At 42.5% G+C, this 27,721-nt stretch overlaps 1 protein-coding gene across 2 annotated transcripts; it reads left to right on the forward strand.

Moving 5' to 3' along the window:
• The first annotated feature begins 5,245 nt into the window (after window positions 1-5,245).
• Window positions 5,246-27,695, forward strand: TERF2 (telomeric repeat binding factor 2). 2 transcript variants are annotated; one of them, XM_045533380.1, is made up of 10 exons: window positions 5,246-5,634; window positions 5,732-5,827; window positions 6,477-6,607; window positions 15,907-15,993; window positions 16,980-17,126; window positions 17,833-17,939; window positions 19,700-20,092; window positions 24,607-24,692; window positions 26,034-26,077; window positions 26,534-27,695. In XM_045533380.1, the coding sequence occupies exons 1-10, from the start codon at window positions 5,256-5,258 to the stop codon at window positions 26,690-26,692; spliced, it is 1,629 nt and encodes a 542-aa protein (XP_045389336.1). In that variant the 5' UTR covers window positions 5,246-5,255; the 3' UTR covers window positions 26,693-27,695. The 2 variants fall into 2 exon arrangements, with proteins under 2 accessions (XP_045389336.1, XP_045389337.1); XM_045533381.1 differs by lacking the exon at window positions 15,907-15,993.
• Window positions 27,696-27,721: the final 26 nt, after the last annotated feature.

The raw sequence follows: 27,721 nt of genomic DNA on the forward strand, positions 1-27,721 counted from the left end.
GCACCACTACTAGGTCTTCTTAAGTGACTTCTCCTGGAGGTTCCCTGCAAGCTGGTGTATGGGGCAGGGCACGGACATTTCCCTTTGGGCTGGGCCCTTCCTAACCAGATAAAATATAATGCAGATGAAACGCACGCGGGAAGTGCGCCATGGACAGCCAACAGATCCCAGCCATAAAAAGAGATGACAGATTTCACCGTCATTCATGATCCACCCAAATGTCACGTCCTCTGGGCTCTTTCCCAGGCAGCTCCCGCCACAAGTGGGTGTTGTTTCCATGTACTTCATGGCACTTGAACTATAACAACAAGAGAAGAAAATACCACCACTGCTCCTTGAGGCTTCCCATGTCAGAATGTCTTCTAGCTGCTTTACTGCGTGATCTCATTTGATTCTCCCCAAAGTGCAGGCAACTTAGAAAAGTTAGCTAACTACATAAAAGCCATACAATTTGTTTAGTAGAGTGGTCTTCAATTTTTTTTGCATGTGCACTTCATCAAATAATTTTGAAAAAATTGTGTATCCCGAGAAACAGATCCATATACATGTGACCACTTAATTTATAACAAAATCTAATCATTTTATTATCAGATTTTTAAAGCTCTGATCTTTTCTACATTATACATAACGCTGGGATGAAAATCCTTGAACTTAAATCTTGGTGCCCATTTATTTATTTTTATTTTTATTGTTTTTGAGACATAGTCTCTCTCTGTTGCCCAGGCTAGAGTGCTGTGGCATCAGCCTAGCTCACAGCAACCTCAAACTCCTGGGCTCAAGAGATCCTCTTGCCTTGGCCTCCTGAGTACCTGGGACTACAGGCATGTGCCACCATGCCTGCCTAATTTTTTCTATATATTTTTAGTTGTCCAGATAATTTCTTTCTATTTTTAGTAGAGACGGGGTCTCGATCTTGCTCAGGCTGGTCTCAAACTCCTCAGCTCAAATGATCCACCCGCCTCAGCCTCCCAGAGTGCTAGGATTACAGGCGTGAGCCACTGCGCTTGGCCGAGATTTTTATGACTCTTGCTGGATTTTATTCCTAAATTGTTCTCTGGAAAAAGGCTGTTCTGATTTCTACTCCTACCAGCACTGGCCCACCAGTGCCACTTCATAGAACCTTCGCTGACTATGGGGATTGTTAAGTTTTAAAACCTTGCTAATTTGATTGGCATGTGTCAGACATTATTTACAGGCCTTATCTCATTTTATCTACACTACAGCCCTATGAAATGTCCCTTTGGTAGTCCACCCTCTTTAACAGAGCGGGAAAACAAGGTTCCCAGAGGTTACATTCTTACCCAAGTCGGTACATTGTACAGCCAGGAGCCTGAGCAAGCTGTGGCCTTTTCCCTGTACTACACTGCCACCTGCTGGAGCTCAGGAAGAAGGCAGGAAGCACTCAAGTTCTTCAAAGCCTTTCGTTGGATAATTAGGTATTTGTGATAGAGAAAGAAGGGCATGGTGTCGTGATAACCACATGATGATGGGATGATTAAAAAATGGGGAAAATTCATCAAGCAGTACACTTAAGATTTTTGCACTTGATGTAAGTTATACCTTTATTTTAAAGAAAAGAAAAGAAAAATGAAGAGACTTTTTGATAGAGTAGGAGACTTTTCAGGCAGGTGCTGGATGAGTTAATTAAAACAGCTTACACTTACTCTTCCCTTACAAAAAGCCAAGCCCTGCGCTAAGGGCATTGGAAATAGCAGTTCATTTAATTTTCACACACTCCCCATGAGGCACCTCTATTATTAATATTTGTGTTTGACAGATAAGGGAACAGAGGCACAGAGATGGTTAAGTAACTTGCTCGAGGTTACACAGATAGCAAGTAGAAGTGTCAGGATCTGAAGGCAGGTAATGTGGCTTCTGGTTAAGGCAAGCAGGCTGCGATCACAAAGCAGCCTTGGTCACCAAAGATCTGTCAGAATTAGAGGTCCAGTGGCGCTGGTAGGACAACCTTTGAAGCTAGAACAGTTACTGGGTCCCTCAGAAGGAGGTACACCCACTCACCGTCCTGAACAAAGGTCTGAACTGGAGTTTCTGTATTTGGCCCAGGTTTTTGGTGTTGTCTTCCAAGAGCATCAGAAACACCTGAAGATGATTCACATGCTGTTTCCCTGCCTCCTTCCTACACCCACCGGGGGGCCCCCCAGTCCTCTGGAAATGCTCCTTGCTCACGTCACTCCCCTGCCCCTGGCGGACACGAGCAATAATGCACCCAGGGAAGGAGTAGGGAAGGGACCATTCAAGGTCAATGTGGCAAACCCATCACAGAAGTGCAAAGAAGTTAAGGAAGGTTTAGGAATGTGTCCAGCAAGGTAGGGGCTGGTAGTGGGTCTGGAACCTGGGGTTGGACAAGAATGAGTACCTAGAGAAGTAGACAGGGACCATGATTTTTTGAAGTCCTCCCCAGGCCCATCTACAAGGATAGAAAGAGAGAAAAGAATTCAGGGCAGGCACCCTGTGCATTCAGGCATAAGATTATGTGGTCAGCTGTTTTGTATCTAGAAAATCATGACATAAATACATAAGAAATGGGAGGCAGCCCTAAGAATGCCCCTGTATCAGTAAATATAGTTTGCTGGTGGGCATGCAACCGGTACAGCTTTTCCAATGTGTATCAAAAGTCTTATTCATGTGCCTAGTCGATTCAATTGAAACTCAAGAAATGTGTCAGGCCCTGGGCTAGGTTCTGAGATACAAGGTGACAAGCAGGCAGCGTGCCTGCCCCTAAAGGAGCTAACTGTGGAGAATATATTTCAGGAAAGGTGAAATATCAGGTGTTAAGGAGAGAGCAACAGGGGCATTTATCCTAGCCTGGCAAGTAAGAAAGGGTGAAATGTCTTTTCAATGAGGCTTGAAAGACAAGAAGGATTTAGTTAGGCTAGAATGGACAAGCTAGGTTCCAGGCAGACTGAGTAGCATGTGAAAAGGAAATGATTGGAGCTGTAGACACACACACACACACACACACACACACACACACACACACACACACGTGATCATAAGATGAGGTTGACAAACAGGTGACCTCTTCAGCCTTTAAAAGTCCTGTTAAGGAGTCTGCACGTGTTCAAAAGCAAAAAGGATGACGAGTGGCTATTCTAGTCTGTATTCTGCTGCGTGTCCTTTGTGTTATGTACCTTTTTTCTTTTTCTTTTTGAGACAGAGTCTCACTCAGTTACCTTGGCTAGAGTGCAGTGGCGTCATTCTAGCTCACTGCAACCTCCAGCTCCTGGGCTCAAGCGATCCTCCTGGCTCAGCTTCCCAAGTCTCTGGGACTACAGGTGCCTGCCACCACGTCCGGCTAATTTTTTCTATTTTTGGTAGAGACGGGGGTCTCGCTCTTGCTCAGACTGGTCTTGGCCTCCTGACCTCAAGCGATTCTCCTGCCTCAGCCTCCCAGAATGCTAGGATGACAGGCGTGAGCCGCCTTGCCCAGCCTGTGTTATCTAGCTCTAAAATGAGTCCAAACATTTACATAGTGGATGATATATGTTTTGCTGTGATAGGAACTTGGAGTTTGTTGGCTGATGTCTGTTAAAAAAAAAAAAAAAAAGGAAGAACTTGGAATGTATTTCTCCTCTCCTCTCCAGATTTGATGGCTTCTCAGATCCCCTATGTGAGAACTTGGAGTGAGCTCCTCTTCCCCTGGGGAATGTGATATCACACCTCATCAGACCCCATATGCGAGTCACTGACCTCATCTACTAGACTTCAAAATAGACATAAAACTCAAGAGTCTGACAGACACTTTGAGAGCTTACGCCATGGCAGGCTACCGTCTGTCCGCCACCTCTCCAAAGACCAAGAGCTCAGGCTGTGACAAAGCCACCGTTAGCCTCTGAGCAAATCTCCAAAGCCTCGCCTGCCCTCTAGTGTTGAGGGACCGTACATGTCGTGCAGATCTCCCTGGTGTTGAACGCCATCTCTCCCAAGAAACCGCGGGTATAAAGATACACCTCAAACTTTAATTAGACTTTACTTTCCACGGAGACTTGCTTCCATCTACTTGAGCAACTAGACGAATAGCTTTGCAACTCTCTCACTATCTGGTTCATGTCCCTTGTCTCGAGAGCTTATTCCCTGTGAGATTTGCTCTTGTTCTTCTCCCCCTTTTAGCATTCTCAACCCGGGGGAGGGGAGGGGGAATTCACTTTTTATGGCGATAAACTGTGGGATTTGTGAAAACTTGTTTGATTATCTCCTTATTTTAACTACACAAAACACTTTGACTCAGCAATTCCACTCTAACGAAATTATCCTAAGGAAATAATTATGAATTTGTGCAATAATAAAGCTAAAAGAATGTCTCTAACATTGACCTTGTCTAGAATTACAAAATTTTTAGATAACCTAAACATCTTACAGTAGGCGTTTAGATAAAGAAAACTTTGGTTCATCCATATCCTGGAATGCTATGTATCTATTAAAGATACTGTAGAAAAAAATATTTAGTGGTGTTGAAAGACGTTCATCACATGCCAAAAGGAAAATGGAGCGCCTGTAGTCTCAGCTACCTGGGATGCTGAGACGGGAGTACAATTTGAGCCCAGGAATTAGAGGCTGCTGCAGTGAGCGATGATCCCGCCACTACCCTCTAGTCTGGGTGACAGAGTGGGGGGAAAAAAAAGGAAAATGAGGGTTATAATAGAATATGTATGGTCCGATGCCACGTTTGTCAGCACGCACACACACTAGGTATACAAAAGACATTGAAAGGCTATAAACCTAAATGTCAACTTATTTTTTCACGTGGGACTAGGAGTGATCCTTTTGCTTATTTTTTCCAATAGTTCTACAACAAAATGTGTTATTTTTGCGATTAAAAAAACTATATGTCTGGAGGTTTCTGGGGTGCCAGGCATATTCCATTTTTGACCCCAATTGGGATCACACTGGCCTTTGCTTTATATTTGCTAAAATGTGAATTTTAATGAACTTTCCTCTATGTATGCTCCTTGTCACAACTTTAAAAGTGTTTCATAAGGTGCACATATTTATCTTTCAATCTCATATATATAGTCCCGCGTCGCTAGCATAGTACCCGTACTCCGTAAATTAGGAGCAGAGTAGATCCTTGACTGCAAATCCTGGTGGGCTCACCGGCCTGCGCGGCGTGGACTCCAAGCCCCAGCAGGCATTGCGGCCGCACAATGGGAACTACGGTGTCCGAGAGGGGGGCCGGGCCCTCCGGCCCTTTCCCTCCCAGAAGCCCGCGGGCGGCTCAGAGCGCCGTTCCTATCATGGCCGCGGGAGCCGGGACGGGAGGCCCCGCTTCCGGCCCGGGCGTCGTGCGTGACCCGGCGGCGTCACAGCCGAGGAAACGGCCCGGCCGAGAGGGCGGGGAGGGCACGCGGCGATCGGACGCGATGGCGGGAGGAGGCGGGAGTAGCGACGGCAGCGGGCGGGCGGCGGGCCGGCGGGCGTCCCGCAATGGCGGGCGGGCTCGGCGGGGGCGCCACCAGTCGGGGTTGGGAGGCCCCGCGGAGCGGAGCGCGGGGGAGGCTCGGCTGGAGGAGGCGGTGAACCGCTGGGTGCTCAAGTTCTACTTCCACGAGGCGCTGCGGGCCTTTCGGGGTAGCCGGTACGGGGACTTCAGGCAGATCCGGGACATCATGCAGGGTGAGGGTCGGCCCGGGGGAAGGAGGCTGGGGAAGGGGGTCCATGAGGACTGGCTGTTGGGGCTGGGGCGCGGATCCAACGTTGTCTTTTTTCGCAGCTTTGCTTGTGAGGCCCTTGGGGAAGGAGCATACCGTGTCCCGGTTGCTGCGGGTTATGCAGTGCCTGTCGCGCATTGAAGAAGGGGAAAATTTAGGTATGGGCTATTTTTGTGTTCTTCTCTTGATTTACTTACGTAGGATTTTGTTTTCAAACTTGCATCCGAAGGATTACGGGTTAAAGTGCGCTGGTTTCCATCTCAGTGGTCTTTTTCATTCTACCGATGGGTCTGTTCTCTGGCTCTAGTTTTCTCCGTTAAGGTTCTCTTGGCAGCTTTTCTATGTTTTTTATTTTCGCCCACCTGTTAATTGATCACCCCAACTTTGTTGCGATCTCAAGTGCATTATGTTGATATGGACATCTTTTTCCCTGTGGTAGAGTGTTTTTCAGAGTAGGAGCACATTTTTTCCCCCCTGAATTGTACTCCAGCTGTTAAGCAAACTGTTGTCAGTTTCTGGCCACTCGTATCTGAGAATGTTGTATCTTGAATAGGAGAGGCAAATGCATGTGTTTAAAAATATTTTTTTTTGCTCGTCTTGAAAAGTATTAAAAGATGGTCACTTTAAATTCAGTGATTTGAATTTGGACTCTTGCAACATATGTAAGCTTGTAGCAAGTATGTCAACAAATTAAATGCAAATGTTACTATATTTGCATGTTCCTTTTCCGTAAGTGTATACATTTTTGGATATAACTTTTCCACTCTTTAGAAAAGAGCTTAAAGTGAAAACTGTGCTTTGTCCTAGATTGTTCCTTTGATATGGAAGCTGAGCTCACACCTCTGGAATCAGCTATCAATGTACTGGAGATGATTAAAACGGAATTTACACTGACAGAAGCAGTGATCGAATCCAGTAGAAAACTAGTCAAGGAGGCTGTAAGGCTTTATTTATTTCTTTTTTATTTTAACTCAAATCAGGGGTGTTAGAGAATATAGCGTTTAATCTTATTCTGTGTGGAGTAGAGGAAAACAAGGATGGAGAGAAAGAGAGCAAGCAAGCACACACACTCACAGATGTTATCTCTTCAGGTGTCTCCTTTCCCACCCAGGCTTGGAAAGAAATGGTGGGTGCTCACCTTTTGTGATCTTCCTTGTGGTGGTCTTCCTTGTGGCCCTGGCAGGAGGGGCCACGGTACCCTGGAAATGGGTTGGTATAGAAGGCTCTGACGTTTTGGAAGTTTTTGCACCATTCGCGAGTACTGTGAAAGGGCTACAAGTAGCTCTGGCCTAGGTTTGGTCACCCTTGTTTATAATAAACCAAGGAGACTAGATGGGGCCTTGGGAAATGTGGGACTGACTTTGAGCTCATTCATGCAATTGTCTGCAGAAAGAGAGGCTTAGGGAACATTCCCTTTGAGCAGATAAATTAGAATCAGAGGTGCTGGGATAATGAGCCAGCTAGAAAAATAGTAATGGTAGAAGAATGGTAAAAGGCTGGCACAGGAAATGTTTTTTTGGTTTTTGTTTTTTTTTTTAGACAGGGTCTCGCTCTGTTGCCTGGGCTAGAGTGCAGTGGCGTGATGATAGCTCACTGCATCTCAAACTCCTGGGCTTCTGCCATCCTCCTACCTCAGCCTCCCAAGTAGCTGGGACTACAGGTGCGCACTACCCCGGCTGGCTAATTTTCTTATTTTTTTGTAGAGACGGGGTTTCATTCTTGCTCAGGCTGGTCTCGAACTTCTGGCCTCAAGCAATCCTCCTGCCTTAGCTTCCCAAAATGCTAGGATTACAGGTGTGAGCCTTGGCACCCAGCCCAGAAAGTGTTCTTGAAATTAAGTATTCAGGAAATTAGGCTGGGTGTGGTGGCTCATGCCTGTAATCCTAGCATCTGGGAGGACGAGGCAGGAGGATCACTAGAGCTCTCGAGTTCGAGACCAACCTGAGCAAGAGTGAGACCCCCGTCTCTACTAAAAAAAAAATTAGAAATTAGCTGGGCAACTAAAAATAGAAAAAAATTAGCTGGATGTGGTGGCACTCGCCTGTAGTCCCAGCTACTCAGGAGGCTGAGGCAGCAGGATCTCTTCAGCCCAGGAGTTTGAGGTTGCTGTGAGCTAAGCTAACGCCATGGCACTCTAGCCTGAGCAACAGAGAAAGACTCTGTCTTAGAAAAAAAATTAATTAATTAAGTGTTCTTGAAATTAGTGGAGTGTTTAGGAATTCGGGGCTATCACTTTGCCATGGCTCGGGTAGCTTCAAGTAGTGGAACTTTGAGACAGAGTCTCGCTCTGTCGCCCAGGGTAGAGCACAGTGGCATCGTCATAGCTCACTGCAACCTCAAGCTCCCGGGCTCAAGCGATCCTCCTGCCTTAGCCTTCCAAGGAGCTGGGACTATAGGCACACACCACCACGCCCAGCTAGTTTTTCTAATTTTTTGTAGAGGGGGCCTTGCTCTTGCTCAGGCTGATCTTGAACTCCTGACCTCCCGAGATCCTCCCCTGTCGGCCTCCCAGAGAGCAAGGATTACAGCGTAAGCCACCACACCTGCCTGGCCTGGAACTTATTTTTATTTAAAGCATAGAATAGTCTGTGGGAACCAGTTAGAAAAAGATTTTTCTACTCCAAAAACCAAAGCAGGGGGTGTGGAAGCAGAATGCAAAGGTGGGGATTGAAGAACAAGTCAACATTGCCCTGGTGGTAGAAAATAAGGAAAGCTATTCAGAAGAGAAAAGAACACCCCTAAAAGGATGGGATCCCATAGGTGGGAGTAGGGTGGAGAGAGAAAACCTTGCTTAGCAGGGAAGACCTTCTGTCTCTTGGCTGTGTAGGAGGTACTCAGGTACCCTGTTAAAAAACAACGAACATGCAGGAGGTGCAGATATTTTTTCACTTCACTTGCGCAGGAACCACTATTGGTCTTACAAAGAATGCTAGATAATATTCAATTCCAAGAACACATCCTTAGTATAGGTAAGTCAAGTTTGTGTTGGTGGGTGGGTGGGGAAATGCCAGAAAAGACATTATTAGCAAGGGAGGAGAAATCCGTGCCTACTTTCAGAACAGCTGAGGAGCTTTTGAATGGGTACCAGTTCAGAGTAATTCATGTAACTCCTGCTAAGTATAGATGGAGTATTCCTTATCCAAAATGCTTAGGACCACAAGAGTTTCAGATTTTGGATTTTTTTAGATTTTGGAATATTTACATTAAACTTAGGTTGAGCATTCCTAATCCAAAATTCAAAATGCTCCACTGAGCATTTTCTCTGAGTGTCATATTGGTACTCAAAAAATTTTGGATTTTAGAGCATTCTGAATTTCGGATTTTCAGATTTGGGATGCTCAACCTATAGCTGACTGAGGAATGCAGCTCCTTCAGAGCTCAAGGACCATAGATTTGCCACGTGGCTCCTCTTCTGGAAGAGCATTTGTGGTCTTTCCTCTTTCAGCTGCGTATATATTATTTTATTATTATTTAAACTTATAGATCTCTTATTTGATGACTTCTTTAGGGAAATCTATTAGAAAAATCTAAACTTCCTTAAAATCATCAACCATTTTCTTGATTCTCTTCTGCTTTTCCATTCTCCACCAGGTACCAGATCTCTTGTTATACTTATTGTATTGTTGTTACCACAGTATAACAAATTACTCCAAGACTTAGCAACTTTTTTTGTTTTTTTTGAGACAGAGTCTCACTCTGTTGCCCTGGCTAGAGTGCCGTGGTGTCAGCCTAGCTCACAGCAACCTCAAACTCCTGGGCTTAAGCAATCCTACTGCCTCAGCCTCCCGAGTAGCTGAGACTACAGGCATGCGCCACCATGCCCGGCTAATTTTTTCTATATATTTTTAGTTGTCCAGCTAATTTCTTTCTATTTTTAGTAGAGGCGGGGTCTCAGTCTTGCTCAGGCTGGGCTCGAACTCCTGAGTTCAAACAATCCGCCCACCTCGGCCTCCCAAAGTGCTAGGATTACAGGTGTGAGCCACCGCGCCCAGCCAAGACCTAGCAACTTAAAAAATATTTTCTCTCAGTTTCTAAGGGTTGGGAGTCAGGTAGTGGTTTAGCTAAGTGGTTCTAGTTTAGGATTTCTCGTGAGGTTACAGTTAAGCTGTCAGCTAAGCTTGCAGTCATTTCGAGCCTCAACTGGGGCTGGAGGATCTGCTTCAACACTCACATGGTTGTTAGCAGGGCTCACTTTCTTTTCTTTTTTTTTTTAATTGAAATATGAAGGGGGGAGTGAGGAGGAGAGTTCAGTTTCCTTTTTTTTTTTTTTTTTTTTTTTTTTTTTTTGAGACAGTCTCACTGTGTCACTCTGGGTAGAGTGCAGTGGCATCAGCCTAGTTTACAGCAACCTTAAACTCCTGGGCTTAAGCGATCTTCCTGCCTCCAGCTCCCAAGCAGCTGGGACTACAGGCATATGCCACAATGCCTGGCTAATTTTTCTATTTTTAGTAGAAATGAGGTCTCACTCTTGCTCAGGCTGGTCTCGAACTGAGCTCAAGCAATTCTCCCACTTGGCCTCCCAGAGTGCTAGGATTACAGGTGTGAGCCACTGCTCCCGGCCAGGGCTCACTTTCTTACTGGCTGTTGGCTGGATGCTTCATCTCCTCACCTCTCCACAGATAGGGCTGCTTACAACATGGCAGCTGCTTCTCCTAGGGCAAGTCATCTGAGAGAGCAAGAACCTAAGGCAGAAGCTACGATCTTTTATAACTTAATCTTGGAAGCATCACTTCTGCCATGTGCTATTGGTCACACGGGCCAGATCAACTCTGGTAGAGTGTAAATGGGACTGTGCAAGAGGTGAGGTGTGCTGGAGGCTACCTTTGAGGCTGGCAACCGCAATTACTCGCTCTCCTAGTTATTAAATGATATGATATCATTTGTCTCTTTAATTTACATTTTTAAGTTTCTCATTTAGAGTCACAGAATCTGTTAATGGTCATCTTTAGGAAAATACCATGGGATGCCTAGGTTCAATGAGCCTTTTTGATGCATTTAAGCTTCATAAAGTGTCACAATTCATTTAAAAGTATATTAACTTTTTAAAAAGGTTTTCAAGTAAGTTATTTAAGTTAGAACTTTGCAACATACGGTGTCGGGATTACTGAGATGGTCCATGATGTCAAAACTGTTTTCATAACAATACTAAAACATTTGACTTTTTCAGTACATTGACATTTTCATTGATGGTGCAAAAGTCATGGTGGGTAAAATTGCTGATGCCTTAGCATGATCAAGACGGTGGTAACTTGTACTAGTAATTGTTGTATTCTTCACTTCCAGATGCAGTTTTTTAAAAGCTGCCAGTTTCAGGTTGGGTGCAGTGGTTCATGCCTATAATCCCAGCACTTTGGGAGGCCAAGGTGGATCGATTGAGGCCAGGAATTTGAGACTGGCCTGAGCAACATAGCAAAACGTGTCTCCACAAAAAATACAAAAATTAGCCAGGCATGGTGGCATGTGCCTGTAGTCTTAGCTACTTGGGAAGGTGAAGCAGGTGGATTGCTTGAATCCTGGATTTTAATGTTGCAGTGAGCTATTATGATGCCACTACTGCACTCTAGCTCCGGCAACAGAGTGAGACCTTGTCTCAGGAAAGGAAAAAAAAAAGAACTGCTAGTTTCGATCAAAAATGTCTTTGATCACGAAGTAAACATATTGATTTTATTAAATCTAGTATTTTGTGTGATGAAATAGGGAGTATGCCTAAAATATTTCTGTTACATGAAGGTGGTTATCTTCAGGAAAAGCACTTGTGTGATTGAGTTGCACGCTGTACTGGCTGCTTTTTTAATGGAACACTGACAAAGAACAACTGACAAACTGGATATTCAGACTTGGCTATTTGACAGTCATGTTCTTGAGAATGAGCAAAATGAACCTGTCACTTAAAACAGTTGACAGAGGCCGAGCGCGGTGGCTCATGCCTGTAATCCTAGCCCTCTGGGAGGCCGAGGCGGGTGGATCGCTCGAGGTCAGGAGTTCGAGACCAGCCTGAGTGAGACTGAAGAAATAGAAAGAAATTATCTGGCCAACTAAAAATATATATAGAAAAAATTAGCCGGGCATGGTGGCGCATGCCTGTAGTCCCAGCTACTCGGGAGGCTGAGGCAGGAGGATCGCTTGAGCCCAGGAGTGTGAGGTTGCTGTGAGCTAGGCTGACGCCACGGCACTCACTCTAGCCCGGGCAACAAAGTGAGACTCTGTCTCAAAAAAATAAAAAAATAAAATAAAACAGTTGACAGAATTTTTTTACCAATGATAAGATTCCAGCTTTCAAATGAAAATTAGAATTTTGGAAAACTTGAATTCATGTGCTTGATAGCTTCCCAATACTTACAGTTTTCTGAAGATTGGTGATACTAACAGCTGAGATTTTAAAAATATTTTTAATTAATAAGTCAACATTTGGAAGATCTACATAACTCAGTGAGCAAATATTTTTCAGATGATTGCTGCATGATGTTACAAAATCATTCATGGACAAAAGATCCATTAAAGTGCAAGATAGACTGATGGAGTTTAATGTGACAGATTGAGAAAAGTTTACTTGTTAAAGTTTGATGTAGGATCAAGAATATTCACTGTTTCCTGAAAAGGCTATTAAAATACTCCTCCATTTTCCAACTTTATATCAGTATAAAGCTGAATTTTTAAATATACCTCAACCAAAACAACGTATCACAACAGATTGAATGCAGAAGCAGTTATGAGAATCTAGCTGTCTTCTCTATTAAACCAGATATTAAAGAGATTTGCAAAATGTAAAACAATGCCACTCTTCTCATTAAAATTTTGTCTTAGAAAGTATAGTAACTTTACATAAAGATGTTTATGTTAATCCGTAATGTGTTTATTATTATTTTTTAATGAATTAATATTTTTAAATTTTCTCAGTTTTATATTTCTAATACAGTGAATATAAACAGATATAACCTTCATAAACAGAAGATCTTTGGGGTCTTCATTAACATTTCAGAGTGGTCTAAAAGAATCCTGAGACCAAAAAGTTTGAACCTGCTTCTGCAAGCTGTTAATTATGTTGAGACTACATTAGTTTTTTCTGCATAACTGAAAGAAAGATTCCTCAGTTAGATTTCTTTGGAGACCAACATGTATAGCATGTTCTTGGAGAAGCATTTGTTGCTTTTTGCTGTGCAGCATTCTCCCCTGCACCTTTGGTAGTAGAACCTTGAGTTTTTTGGGAGGCCTTACCCCATTTGAGGTGCTGACACATCATACACACTCACTTAGAACTGTAAATTTTGAAACAAAAAAACTTTGTTGAAGCTTTTTAAACATTGCTACTTCTCAGAACAGCCTCCTTTCTTTTTACATCTGCTGCTTTAACCTTTCTTCAGTTCTGTGAGTTTTGGTTTTCTTTTCCTTTATTAAAATGTGCTTTCTGACAGTTCTTCCCAACATAAACCAATCTCATTTAGTTTGAAAATCTGTACTTGGAATTTCCTTTTTGTTTAAGTTAGCCAGAGACCATTGATATGCTGCTTATGCCCTAAAATCTTAACATATATGTAAGAGAAAAAATTATACTTATTCCTGAGAACTGCCAAGTGATAAAGCAATGATTCATCTCTTTGAAATTTTTTTCTGCAGGATATTAATACATAGTTTTAAAAGATAAGCACATAGCACAACCTTTGAAGCAGAGAAGTTAAAAAAAATTTTTTTTTAACTTTTTCTCTCAGTTAAACACTGAATAGAATGAAAAGGCAAGCCACAGATTGGGAGAAAATATTTACAAATCACATATCTGAAAAGGACTTATATCCATAATATATAAAGAACTAAAAAAAAAAAAAAAAAGCCTATACAACCCTTTTTTTTTTTTTTTTTGAGACAGTGTCTCACTCTGTTGCCCAGGCTAGAGTGCTGTGGCGTCAGCCTAGCTCACAGCAACCTCAAACTCCCGGGCTCAAGCAATCCTTCTGCCTCAGCCTCCTGAGTGGCTGGGACTATAGGCATGCACTACTATGCCTGGCTAATTTTTTCTATATATATTTTTAGTTGTCCAGATAATTTCTTTTTATTTTTTAAGTAGAGATGGGGTCTCACTCTTGCTCAGGCTGGCAACCCTATTTTTGAAATGGTCAAAAGGCTCATCAAAAAATATAGATGGCAAAAAGTCACATGAAAAGATGTTTAACATCATTTAGCCATTAAGATACAAGTTAAAACCACAATGAACACTAGTACCTACCAGTTAGAATGGCTAAATTAAAAAAAAATACTAACAATAAAAAGTGCTAGTTATGTGTTTCCAAATATCATGTCGTACACAATAAATATATACAATTTTTATTTGTCAACTTTAAAAAAAAGTGCTAGCGAGGATGTCAAGCAACTGGAACTCTCATACATTGCTCATGGGCATGAAGAATGGTACAGCTATTCCAAAAAACGGTTTGTCTGTTTCTTAGAAAGTTAAACATATTTTCCATATGATCCAGCAATCCCAGTGCTTGTATATTTACCTCAGAGAAATGAAAAGTTATATTCACACCAAAACCTGTACATGGATGTTCTAGCATTTCAATTTATAATGACCAAAAATTGCAAACAACCCCAAAATCCTTCAGTGGATAAACTATAGTACATCCATACAGTGGGATATACGGCTCAGCAATAAGAAAAAGTGAACGATTGGTAGTGTAACGTGGATGGACCTCAGAGGCATTATACTGAGTGAAAGAAGCCAGTCTTAAGGCTACATCGTTTTAAAAAAAATAGGTGCTACATACTGTGTAATTCTACTTATTTGACATTCTGGAAGAGAAAAAACAGCGAAAAGATCAGTGGTTGTCAGAGCTTAGGGACAGGAGGGTATGACTACAGAGGAGCAGCCCAAGGGAGGTTTTTGGATCCTCATTGTGATGGGTGATACCAGAGTCTGAAATTTCAAAATGTGTTAAAATTCAGAACTATACACCCCTGCCCCCTAGGAAATTTTACTGTATGCAAGTTAAATAAAAATTTAAAACTTAATAGGACCTATAGGATTTGTAAAAAGTAAAAACCTTGTATTTAAGAAAGTGAATATAGTCTTAGTTTAAGGGTTTTTTGTTTTGTTGTGTTTTGCTGAAAATGATGTATAAGTGGATATGGGTCATCTGAGTGAAAAGACTTGTTTTGTACCTTCTCTGGGCAGCAAGTTGTGCCTGCTTATTCAAGAGCATTTGACACCAGTTTCCTTGTGCCCTGCGTGGCTGTGCTCAGCATGCTGAGGACAGAATCACCAGAGACTAGTACTTAATAGATTCCCTTGCTGTTCCTCCTTCTCTTGGTCTGTATTTCCGTACATTCGTCCCCGTGAAGACTGAAAATATCTGTGGACAAATTTTCCTTCCTTTTTTGTGTATGGTAGTCTTTTAAAAAATGTGTCTCTCTCTGAGGCAGGATTTAAGGTAGCTACTTTATTGTATAATGTAACTCCAAATGCTCCCAGGTTTCTATTGGTGTTTCTTATTTTTTTAAATGTTCATGTTTGCTCAAATTTCCTTTTAAATTTTCAGTCACCGTGATTTATCCTCTACGTATGTTCTCTTGGAGTTTCTTTACAGAAGGATTCTTTATTCTGTGGGTTGTAAGACCTTATCCTACCTACCTGGAACTTTGTCCTTTTTCTTTGTTGCTCGTGGCTGATCTGGGTTTGTAATTCCCTACATACTTACTAACTAAAGTTGCTGGCTGGGGTTTGTGGCAGTAAGAGGCTTGTCTTTTCATTCTCCTACAAAACGGGCCTTCTGAATAGAACTAGCAGAACTCTACAGTCAGCAAACTGCTTGGTTGTTTGTTTTTTTTTTTCCCCCTACAGTATATCCTCCCTCCACCACCCCCTCCAACTCTTTACATCAAAGCTTTTGCATCCATAAAGAACAGAACCAATTGTTCTGGGACCTAAAATTACAGGAAATTAAAATGACTCCTGTCCATTTTGTCTTTCCTTAGGAGGTGCTATTCAAATTGATTAGATGATCTGTAATCCAGGGGATCTGATTTTGCTCTATCAGCCATTTAAAAAACAATCCACTGTGATGTTGCAAAGCTACTACCTTTATAAGCTGAAAGAAACAGAGTACAGTTGTTCACACACTTGAACAATAATTGTTAGTTTTTAAGTACAGGAATTTGATATAATATGAAACAGTTATTTTGATATTTGATATTCTGATTACGCTTGTCATTACTAAAAGTAAAAGGTTCCCCCCCTTTTTTTTAGGCTGTTATTATTTGTATCAAAAACAAAGAGTTTGAAAAGGCTTCAAAAATTTTGAAAAAACATATGTCCAAGGACCCCACAACTCAGGTAAATTTTATTTATTTTTGCTTCCATGACTTAAATCCATCTCATTGCTTTTTGTGGGGAAATAGGGAAAGGATTCTTTGTCAGGAATCTTATCTAAATAGTCACCTTTAAACATGCAACACTGTAGCATTGTCGTCTTTTATATCAAAGATAACTCACTGTAAGATTGGATTTTCAAACTGTGTTTTTCAATATAGAAATTTACATTAATCATTTACTCGCCTCATTTCTGTCAGGGTTATGACAGAACATTTATTTAAGCAATCAACACCAGGTATTAAGCTGACAAATTTGTAACACTCCTGACTTTGTTCACATAAGTGTTGATCCTGGAAGACTTGAGGAGACGGCTTTGGTGAGGACTTAACACCTCTATTTCCTGGTGCCAAAAGCTCTATTGGTCCTCTGCTCTTATTTTTTCTTCTTTATAAATTTAAATTTTATTATTTGAAAAGGTAATATGCATGCATAATATAAAATCCAAAAGGTATGACCAAAGAGCTTAGTGAAAATTCTCTCATATCTATCCTCTGCCATCTAATTCCCTTCAGAGGGACCGGTGTCCTTTTTTTCTTTTAGAGATAACTCTGTGCATATGCCCGCAAATGTGTGTGTGTGTGTGTTTGCATGGACACACATATAGCAATTTTTCCTCTTCTTCCCATACACATATGTGATAGCATATTCTACATGTTAATTTGAACATTTTTAGAAGTTGCTTTTTTCATTTGACAATATATTTTGGAGCTCATTGTATGTTAGCACATAAGGAACTTTTTTCTCTTTTTTATAGCTACATATAGTAACCCACTGTGGCTGAACCACAGTTTACTAACCAGTGTTTGTGTTGTGTTTTCCTTCCCATATGTGTACCAGTGACTTTCTTTAACAGTGTTGCAAAAGTCCTGATAGGTCTCAATTCATCATCATTGAATTTTTACTGGAGTTTTCTTTTCTTGTGTTGCAAATATTGATTCTTTGTGTAGAAGCTGAGAAATGATCTCCTGAACATCATCCGAGAGAAGAACTTGGCCCACCCTGTCATCCAGAACTTTTCCTATGAGACCTTCCAGCAGAAGATGCTGCGCTTCCTGGAGAGCCACCTGGATGATGCAGAGCCCTACCTCCTCACGGTGTGCCTTGGCCTTTCTTCTCTTCCCATAGCTGTGGTCTCCCCTTGAGGATGTGCAGGGAATTAGAAAATTAGAAATGAAAAGAGTTAATGTGTGAAAAAGACATTGAATCATATGCACTGCCCCCTTAATTAAATGCCACAGAAATTCGAAAGCAGGGAGGTCAGCAGAGGCAAATGGAATACATCTGGTCTCTCTCACCTGCCTTTGTTGTTTGTGTTTTTTTTTTTGTTTGTTTGTTTTTGAGACAGAGTCTCGCTCTGTTGCCCAGGCTAGAGTGAGTGCCATGGCGTCAGCCTAGGTCACAGCAACCTCAAACTCCTGGGCTTAAGCGATCCTACTGCCTCAGCCTCCCGAGTAGCTGGGACTACAGGCGTGCGCCACCATGCCCGGCTGATTTTTTCTAGATATTTTTAGTTGTCCAGATAATTTCTTTCTATTTTTAGTAGAGACGGGGTCTCGCTCTCGCTCAGGCTGGTCTCGAACTCGTGACCTCGAGCGATCTACCCGCCTCGGCCTCCCAGAGTGCTAGGATTACAGGCATGAGCCACCGCGCCCGGCCAGGTCTCTCATTTTATGTTCTCCATTTTATGTTAGATTGGATTTGTAAGTGAATGTTGGCATATTGAGTATGTTCATGGTGAAAGAATCAGAGAATTAATGAAACTGTGGCTTTCTTTTCCTGGTGACATCCTTCCTTTCTCAGATGGCCAAAAAGGCTTTGAAATCTGAGTCAGCAGCTTCAAGTACAGTGAAGGAAGATAAACAGCCAACACCAGCGCCTGTTGAAAAGCCACCCAGAGAACCTGCAAGGTGAGAGGATGCCCTTTTGTGATCTTGGGTAAAACACTGGTTGGTTGTTGGAAGCATCGTCTCCTTCTTAGAGCAGAAGCAGTTCCTCTGGGCAATTTGACCTGCTAACATGTTACTAAGTTACCTGTACAAGGCACTGTGAGAAATAGAGGGCACACTCTGGGAAAATGAATATATTGAAGATGGGGTGTCTGGGATCCCTGATAGAACTTCCTGATTGGCTATTCCTCAAAGGTTCTTTCTCCATTTCTCTCTCCCTGCCTCACCTCTATATGTCTACTGAGTACTTCCTGTGGATACATAATCTTTTAATATACTCAGGAAGCAGCATTCAGATCTGTGAGTTGAACCCCAAAACAAGTTGCTGAAGCAAGGGTCACAAGTTTAGATACTTTTGAGGGCCTGGTAGGAAATACAAAGGAGTAAAGTGGGCCTGGGATAAGACAGTCACAAGCATGGGGCTGTGAGCCAGAGGGCACATGTTTCAGCTTCGTGTGATTTTTGCTCCATGAGAATTTCCAAGGATGCCCAAATTTTGGTTAATATTTTTGTGTGAGGCGTCCTAGTTTTTTGTGAGGTTTCCCAACCTTTGAATGTGGGTAGTCTATTTTTGAAAAAGATAAAACTTCACGTGGGTTAGGCAACAAGACACATCTGCCAGCTGGGTTTGGCCTGCAGGCTGCCCGTTTGCCCTTCTCCTAAGTTTTCGCTTAAAGCGTGTTCACTGTTCCAAATGACACATGAAGTGTATTTTTTAAAGGTGGTTCCTCATTGTTCCAAGACTGGATGGCATGCTTTTTATTCTGAGAATTCTCAAGATCCTGTTCATAAGTGTGCTATAGGAGAGAGGGGCAAAGTAGAGACCAGTATGTTACTTCTCTCACATGAGGGGTGGACTGGGCAGCTGGAAGACGATTATCGATTTCAAGGTGAGATTGCTGGATTATCAGTTGGTTGCTCAGGTGGACTTGCAGTTGGTAGCCACCATTCAGAGTTCTTACGTAATGGAAGGCATTGCTTTAGTCCATACAAACTAAAAGGGTTAGACGGCACACAGGCTAACGAGGTTTCTGGAAGGAGTATCACTGGCCATAGTTCCTTTAAGGTTCTCTTACTTGGAACTCCATGTTGCAACTTATGCTTATACTCATTATAGAGGCTTTTATAGAAAAGGTGGTGTCAAGCCAGCCTCTCTCTCTCTCTTTTTTTTTTTCCTTTTGTTTTGGTTTTTTTTTTTGTTTTCTTTCTTTTTTTTTTTTTTTTTGAGACAGAGTCTCACTCTGTTGTCTGGGCTAGAGTGTCGTGGCATCAGCCTAGCTCACAGCAACCTCAAACTCCTGGGCTCAAGCGATCCTCCTACCTCAGCCTCCAGAGTAGCTGGGACTATAGGCATGAGCCACCATGCCCGGGTGATTTTTTCTATATATATTTTTAGTTGGCCAGATAATTTCTTTCTATTTTTAGTAGAGACGGGGTCTCGCTCTTGCTCAGGCTGGTGTTTTCTTTTCTTTTGAGGCAAACTTTTGCTGTGTTTCCCAGGCTGATCTTGAATTCCTGGGCTCAAGTGGTGCTCCTATGACAGCCTCCTGGGTAGCTGGGATTATAGGCATGTGCCACTGTGCTTGGCTTCTCCTTTTTTTTAAACAGAGAGTCCTTAGCTTGAGGAGTCCTCTGTCTAATTTGAAACTTCAAACTTCCAAAAAGTTGTGGCTATTTGGATGAGTACCAACAATAGTAAAACCGATTTGCTTTATTTGCAGGCAGCTACAGAATACTCCAACCACCATTGGAATTACCGCTCTGAAGGCAGCTTTCAAGACTCTGTCTGGTGCAAAGGATTCTGAGGCAGCCTTCGCAAAACTGGACCAGAAAGATCTGGTACTTCCTAGTCAAGCGCCTGTACCATCATCAGCCCTCAAAAACAAAAGACTGAGAAAAGATGAAAACGAAAGTTCAGCCCCTGCTGAGGGTGAGGGTGGCTCAGAACTGCAGCCCAAGAACAAGCGCATGACAATAAGCAGATTGGTTTTGGAGGAGGACAGCCAGAGTACTGAGCCGAGCCCAGGCCTCAACTCCTCCCAGGAGGTTGTTCCAGCATCACCACCGAAGCCCACCGTTCTCAACCAACCCCTACCAGGGGAGAAGAACCCCAAGTATGAAGACCTTCTTTGTAGAAATTTTGGGGCTGGTTGGTGGTCCTGGTTGGGCCTGGTATTACTTCCATGAATGAAGTAACTTTCGCTAAGTTATTCACCACCAAGGCTTGCTCGGACTGCTAGAATGTGACTCAGGAACTGGGAGTGACTACGTAGCCGTCCCTGCCATTTCTGAAGCCCTACACTTGGGCTTCCAAGCATTGCACTAGGGCACGAGTGAGGATGGAAAGGTTTCAGAGCCTCCTGCTCATCTCTGCTTTCGTTTTTAGCCAACATCCAAGTGTCTTGACTACTAAATATTAGTCTAGCTGTGAAAAGAAGTTTGTTTGAATTGGGCCAGAATATCCTTTGATCCTTAAATGAGACTGATGAATATTTATAGTTTTGTACCTTTTATGAGCATGTGAGACTTGGCATAGTTACTGATTGACTTCCCATATTCTGCTAGGTACAGTGGGACAGTCCTTAGGATACTTTAATTTTGCCCTCACATCATGACTCCCACCCTGGCCTTTGCTACCCTCTGTGCCCTGTTGTGGATCCCCCCTCCAGGCAAACTGGTCTGCTTGCTGTCTCTGGAACACACTGCGTTTGTTTCTACTACTGTACTTTTGCTTTCTCTCATTCCCCACAGTGGACTCTCATCCCTCCCTCATTGCTTGTCCAGATCCCATTCGTCCTTCAAAGGGAAGGGAAGCTGTTGTTGATTAAGTGCTTTCATGTATTATCTTACCGAATCTCTACAATCCTCACTCTGTGAGGGGATATATTAGCCCCATTGTATACATAAGGAGGGCTCAGAAAAGTTATTAGCTTGCCAGAAGTCACACAGTTGAAAGGTGGCACAGTTGGGCTCTGGGATTTTTAATCCAAGTCAGTCTCGACACAAAAGCCCATGGCCTATTTACCGTGTACACCACATTGCCTGTCAAAATTCTCCCTCCATGGACTCTTCCCTGGTCACCCCTGTTGTATGTGATCCACCTCACTGATCTCCCAGGCCATCTCTACCACTGCTCTGTGTTGTATTATTTGGGGACCTATGCTCTGGCATGCATTGTACTAGGTGCCCCAAAGGGCTGTGGTGTCTGATAAGTGATGTATACTTAGGCACAAATACGCACTATGGGTACCACTACTTGCATTTGGAAGTGAGTCCTTGGCTGGCAAGTGGGCGTAGCTGATGGGCAGCAGATGCAGCTCCACACACATTATTTTCATTTGATGCATGATCTCCCTGACTCCTCAAAGCGTTCCTGTGAAGTGTAGGTATGGCTCCCATGAACAGTTGAGGAAATGGAGAGAGTGCGGGATTACAGTGGTTTTGTAAGTGGGAGGATTTGTGAGGGTGTCAGACATACCCACCTCTCTCGTATGTCAGGGGTATGAAGTACGATGAGTACTATAAAGCAGGAGTTGGCAAATTATGGCCCTTGGGCCAGATCCGCCTGCTGCCTGTTTTTGTGAATAAAGATTTATTGGAACATATCACACCCATCATTTATGTATACTCTAAGGCAGCTTTTGGTGCAATGACAATGAGTTGAGTAGTTGTGACAGAGACAGTAATGCTTGCAAAGCTGAAAATACTGTTTGGTCCTTTACAGACAAAAGGTGTCCATTGATCCCTGCTCTAAAGGAAGTATGTGTGAGGTGCCCTGGGAGTTCATGGGAAGAAGAGCTGAGCCTGCTCAGCAAAGTTTTAGATGGAGCAAACCTGTAGAGGAGCAAACCTTGAGCTGGCCTTGAAGGACGAGTAGGAAGTCGTCAGGCATATTGGAGGATGGGAGCTTCTAGGCAGTGGGAACGCCTTACATACGGGCATGAGAAAGCCTGGTATGTTCCAGAAAGTTCCATGTAGTCTGTATGGTAGAATACAATGCACAAGAGAGAAGGAAGGGAGAAGAGTCTGAATCAGTAGATGGGCTAGATCTTGAGAGTTTCTATTCATCTATAAGGCAGAGGTTCTCAAACTGGGCTTCATGACACAGCTGTGGAATATTCAAAAAGTACACACTCCCAGGTTCCTAACTACTGAATTAGAAGAGGCTGGAGAATGCACTGTAATCTGCTTTTCTAACTATGCCCCAGATAATTCTAAGACAACTCCTAGGAAGGCATGATGAGACACCACTGAGGGAAGGAGGGTCTGGAGACTGCTGCCAGGGGAGTAGGGAGGGGAGAAGGTAGGGTAAGAGGCTATCGCCTGGAGGGCAGGGGCACAACCCTGCATTTATATCTCCCATGGCACCTTGCACATAGCAAGTACTTTCCAGGTATTTATTAACCAAATAAAGATTCTTAGTTCTTGCATTTTAAGGGGTGACACCCAAAACTTTTGTAAAAGGCCAGCAGAGGGCTAACATTTTAGGCATTGTGGGCCATATAAATTCTCTGTCATATATTCTTTTTTGTTTTGTTTTTTTCTTACAATCGTTTAAAAATGTAAAAACCGTTCTTAGCCCAAGCTGCCTGGTACAGAAACCAGCAGCCCCAGACTAGTCTGCCGACCCTCAATAGACCGTTGCTCTTCACAAGTTCTAACTTCACCAGTGAGGAGCACAAGGACCAGAAGTGGCCTGACTTGCCCGGCACCAGGCAGCCACCTAACAGTTAGGAAGAGGACCCAGCTCTCAGCCGCTTCCACATGAGAAGTCAGGAGAGGTAGTCAGTGTGACACTATGTGAAAGATTTCACAGGCCCCATAAAATAACTACCCAAACATTTGCACAGGTAAATAATGCTGAGCGTTCAGACGAGGGGAAGGTTACTAAAGTGACCTGCAACACTGCAGGAAAAGTGGACAGCTACTCAGGGAAAATGCTGGGCCAGCAGGGCACTGAGGCTCAAATCCGTTTATCTGCGCACTGAGGTAAGCAGATAGAAAAACTCCATCTGACTTTGGCTTATAAATAGTAATTAACACAGTAATATCCTGAGAAGGAGAAACTTCCTGTAATTTTTTTTTACCTTGTCTCAAGCAAATTACTCTCAAAAAACATTTTAGGGGATATGATCCAATCTAAAAACAAGGGAAAGGAAATAGTCCACCGATTGTCTCCGCCACTTGGTTAGGTAATTTCATGGAACCCAAGGAATTTGTTCAAGCCTATGTATTAATCAAATTGCTTTCATGATTTATTTGCAAAATGCCTAGACAGCATTAAAAGTAAGTTTCTCTTTCATGATAGGGAGACAGAAGTTTGTTTCTACTCTCTTGGTCAACTTTTGCAGGTCATTTTGATCTATATAAATTCCTTAAAACCCTTAATTCAGATATTTTGCATGTTTTGTAAAAGATGTAATTCTGAGGTCAGATTTGTGCTGTGCTGTGTTCCCAGGGCAGTTATATTATTAATCACATAAACACAGTTAAAGTTGATGAGGAGAGATGGGCTATAATTCTGATTTAATAATTTGGTTTTACATTCCTTTTCAACTTTGGGGCTTTTTTTTTTTGGCTATAGTCAAGTGCTTAACATTTTGTGTTCACGGGAAAGATTTCTTGGTTATTACTCTAATCTTTGATGGTATAATTCCTTAGTGACTCTTTGATAATCCCAGTATTAGTTGAGCTGATATGTCTCCAGTTTGTGTTAGGGTGTATGTTGCCGTGCTAGGTGTTTGGATGGACAAAGGAAGATGTAGTTCCTGCCTTCGAGGTCTCCTGGTTCAGGGTACTTTGTGAAATGGCTGTGGATGCAGTGGAAGCACCCTGCTGTGGCAGCAGAGTGCGGCTGTGTGTGGTAGTTACAGGAGGCTTCACTAGGAATGATGCCCTGGAAGGATGGCTAGGATTTCATTTGGCAGGAAAGGGACTTAACAAGCAGAAAGAACAGGATATGGAGAGGCAGGAAAGTGCAGAACTTCTAGGAGGAAGGAGTGGAACAGCGCGGCTCTGCTGTTTGGGTGGGTGTTGTGGGGAGCAATGGGTAGGAAACTGACTGGGGCCAGACTGGATTGTTTAGGCAGTGAGAAGCCATCCGGGAATAGAGGACGGATGTGGTAATTTTAGAACGATTGTCCCCGTGGCTTTGGAAGGGCGAGAGGCTAGCGGCAGACTCCAGTTAAGAGGCTAGGGTAATACTGGCAAAAGGCACCCCAGGCTTAAATGAGGAGAACAGGGAGGGAAAGGAGATTTGTCCAGACAGGAATAGGGCATGTCTGAGGAAGAGAGGGCGCAGCTTGCAGATTCTAGGTTAGAAGAATACTGAGACCTTTAAAAACTCAAAACGAAACCAAAAAAAACAAAACAAAACAAAACAGGAAAATGAACAGATTTTGGAGGGGGATAGTGATGTACTCAGTGCTGAATTTGAGAGATGTTATGTGGAGATGCCTAGCCAGCCCAGGAGAAAGGACAGTGGGTGTAGGAGTTGTGTGTATGTGGACCTTGAGTGTGGTCACAGCAGAATAGGGAGGAGTACAGGGCTGCAGGTGAGCCAAGGACAGAGTGTGGGACCATCCCGTGTGACTGTTTGACAGGTGTCCTCTCGTTGATCTCCCCTCAGAGCACCCAAAGGCAAGTGGAACAGCTCTAATGGGGTTGAAGAAAAAGATACTTGGATGGAAGAAGAAGAACTGTTCCCAGTTCAGGGTAAGCAGTATCCTCCTTAGCCTTTTCTTGATGCTTGCCGAACTATAGATGTATGTTACTGTCATATTAACATTCCAGAATCTGCTTGTCTCCAAGCTAGAAAAACTTGAATAAGTTCCTGATCTCATTTTGATTTATGAGGAGTCAGTTTTATGTCCTTTCTTTAAACAATGGAGACTGTAAAAGCAAGACTTTTATTTTAAGGAAAATTCCTGATTTTGTTTTAATAACTCCTGTGATATTTAATTGTTATTCCTAAAACCGTTTAATTAGATATGATAGTATAATTCATTCTCTGCATTTCCTGTTTAAGTAAAAAAAAATCTCTCAACAGTTTATATATATAAATGTTTTTTCTAAGATAAGAAACTTTACTTTTCCATAATTAATAACTTCACAGCATTTGTATTAGAATCTCTCCCACCACATATTTTGTATTCTAATGGAAATAACTATTTGCTAAACCTTAATTTGGTGGGAGGGGGCTCTAAAGACTTTTGTAACATGGTAATAGTAATCCTTTGCCAATCTCAAAGGTTTTGTCCTTGATAATTACCTTCATTGGCTAAATTATAGTTGGCAAGATCAAGATCACATGGAAAATGGAGGAAGTAACAGAAAAACAATAAAAATGACATTAAATATTTTAAAACAACATGATATAACAGTTCTAGAAAACATCCACTTCCAATGCAATCCAGGTGTATTAGCTTTAGAAATCTTCCAACTGTAGTATATGAAATACTTCATAATTTAAAAATAAGTAATGGCCAGGTGCTGTAGTTCACACCTGTAATCCCAGCACTTTGAGAAGCCAAGACAGGAGGATCACTTGCTGCCAGGAGTTGGAGACCAGCCTGGGCAACATAGCAAGACCCCATCTCTAAAAAAGAAAGTAAAAATAAAAAATTAGCCTGGTGTGGTAGTGCATGCCTGTAGTCTCAGCTACTCTAGAGGCTGAGGCAGGAGGATCACTTGAGCCCAGGGGTTTGAGGTTGCAGTGAGTTATGATGACACCACTGCAGTCTAACTCAGGCAACAGAGTGAAACTCTGCCTCAAAAAATAAAAGTTGGTTTTACTAAAAAGCCTAAAATCCATTATTAATCAGCATTTATTGACCGCCTAGTGTAAAGTACTTGCATTGTACAAATTCTCGTGAGCTGAATGATTGGTACTTGCAAACAAAGGACAAAATTAATTATCCTTTAGTGATGTCCTTTCTCTTAATGTTTGTGAAATTTGAATCAAGTTTTCCCTTTGGGGTCATTCTATATCTTTTTCTCATGGTTTGTACAGAGAAAGGTGATCTCTGAAATAAGTCTACTTTTAATGTTTTCCAGCAACACCAGAGGAAGATCATCCAACCCCTATAACAAAAAAGCAGGTAATTTAAAATTCTCTTTCCTGATACTGGTTATGTGGATAGAGCAGAGGTAAAATAAGCGCCCCAGCTCATAAGCATAGACTACCCATGTACCCAGTAAAAATCTTTTTTGAGATTTTTCAGATAGTTCAAACTAAGTTAAAGTAATAGTTATTTTCTGGAAGAAAAACCTAGGAGGGCAGAAGCCTAACATACTTTCCAGATAGGGAACAACATACACACATTTGAAGTTTGGAATGCAGAAGTGATTCTTAGTTGAGGATGAAATAGCAGGACATTGAGAATCATTAAATGTCCAGATCCACATTGTTCACTATGCCATGTTTTAAAAGCATAAACCCTGCTTTGGGGTTCAGACAATTCTAGGATCCTTGAGTTTACCTCTTCGCTGTATTGGAGAGAAGGTACATAGGTAGAGAGAAAGGTCGTGATAAAACTTTTGGTTTTCTTTTGCAGAAGTGGACTGTGGAAGAAAGCGAGTGGGTCAAGGATGGAGTGCAAAAATACGGGGAAGGAAACTGGGCTGCCATTTCTAAAAATTACCCGTTTGTTAACCGAACAGCTGTGATGATTAAGGATCGCTGGCGGACCATGAAAAGACTTGGCATGAACTGAAACAGGCTTTCATTTCCACAGAATTCACAGGAGCATGGTTCCTAATAATAGCCCCTGATAGTCTGCTGTTTCTTTCAGAAGCTGGGCTGGGATGAGAATTTTGGGCATCCTCCTTCCACATGGGGGAGGTCCCAGTTCCACTTCAACACTGTCGGAGATCATGGAGCTAAGAAGCAAAGCCAAGTCCACCCATGTCCTTGGCAGAGATGACAGGCACACAGCTTGTACAGTGCCAGAATATCATTAGTGTTTCCCTTCCTTAGTGGTTTGCTTAAATTTAAATCCCTGGTAATCTGTAGAACCTTCTCCTAGAAAATGGTGGAGTCTCTTAGGAGCCACTTAGGACTCCATGACCTGTTAAAACCAGCAACATGAGCATTATTTGGAGTGAACTTGTTCACGGAAAGTTTTGGCCTTGTGATGCAAATGCAGAGGAACTTTGTCTGTTGGGAGCCCGGGGTTGTTGAGAGACCAGTCCTTGTGGAATGATAAGATTCCCTTTAAAAACGGTATAGCCAGTTAAGACAACCCTAGAACTTACTGCCTTGGCATTTGCTCTTAATATCTGCTGGGCTATGTAGGCAGGTTTATCCTCCACTTCTCATGTGGTTGAATCAGTGTGTTTTTTGGTAAAATGGTGATTGTAGATAAGCTTAGCCTCCCCTCCCCACCCCCTGCCTCTTTTCCCAATTCCCTTATGCTGGATTTTTGAAGCTTAAAAAAAAATCCTGATTGAATATAAATGCCTAATTTCATTCTTTATGAAATGGTTGCTTCCACCCAATTCCGTAATCGTGCTGTGTTAGTGTCTTGCACTGCAATTCAACATTCCCTTCTCCTTTTGTACTGTGTCGTGCTTGCTGTCTCTCCTGGACATCCTTAAAGACTGTCTTTTTAGCAAAAAATTTCAGTAAGGTGTTTTCTGTAATCTTTTTTTAAAATATGAGAACTAATTATTGTCCATACTTGTAGCATTCTTCATTAAAGTCTTGCTTCTCTCAAATTTAAGTAGCTGTTTAATTGCAGCAC

The sequence above is a fragment of the Lemur catta genome, chromosome 20 (assembly GCF_020740605.2).
Source record: "Lemur catta isolate mLemCat1 chromosome 20, mLemCat1.pri, whole genome shotgun sequence".
In the NCBI taxonomy this organism is placed as follows: Eukaryota; Metazoa; Chordata; class Mammalia; order Primates; family Lemuridae; genus Lemur; species Lemur catta.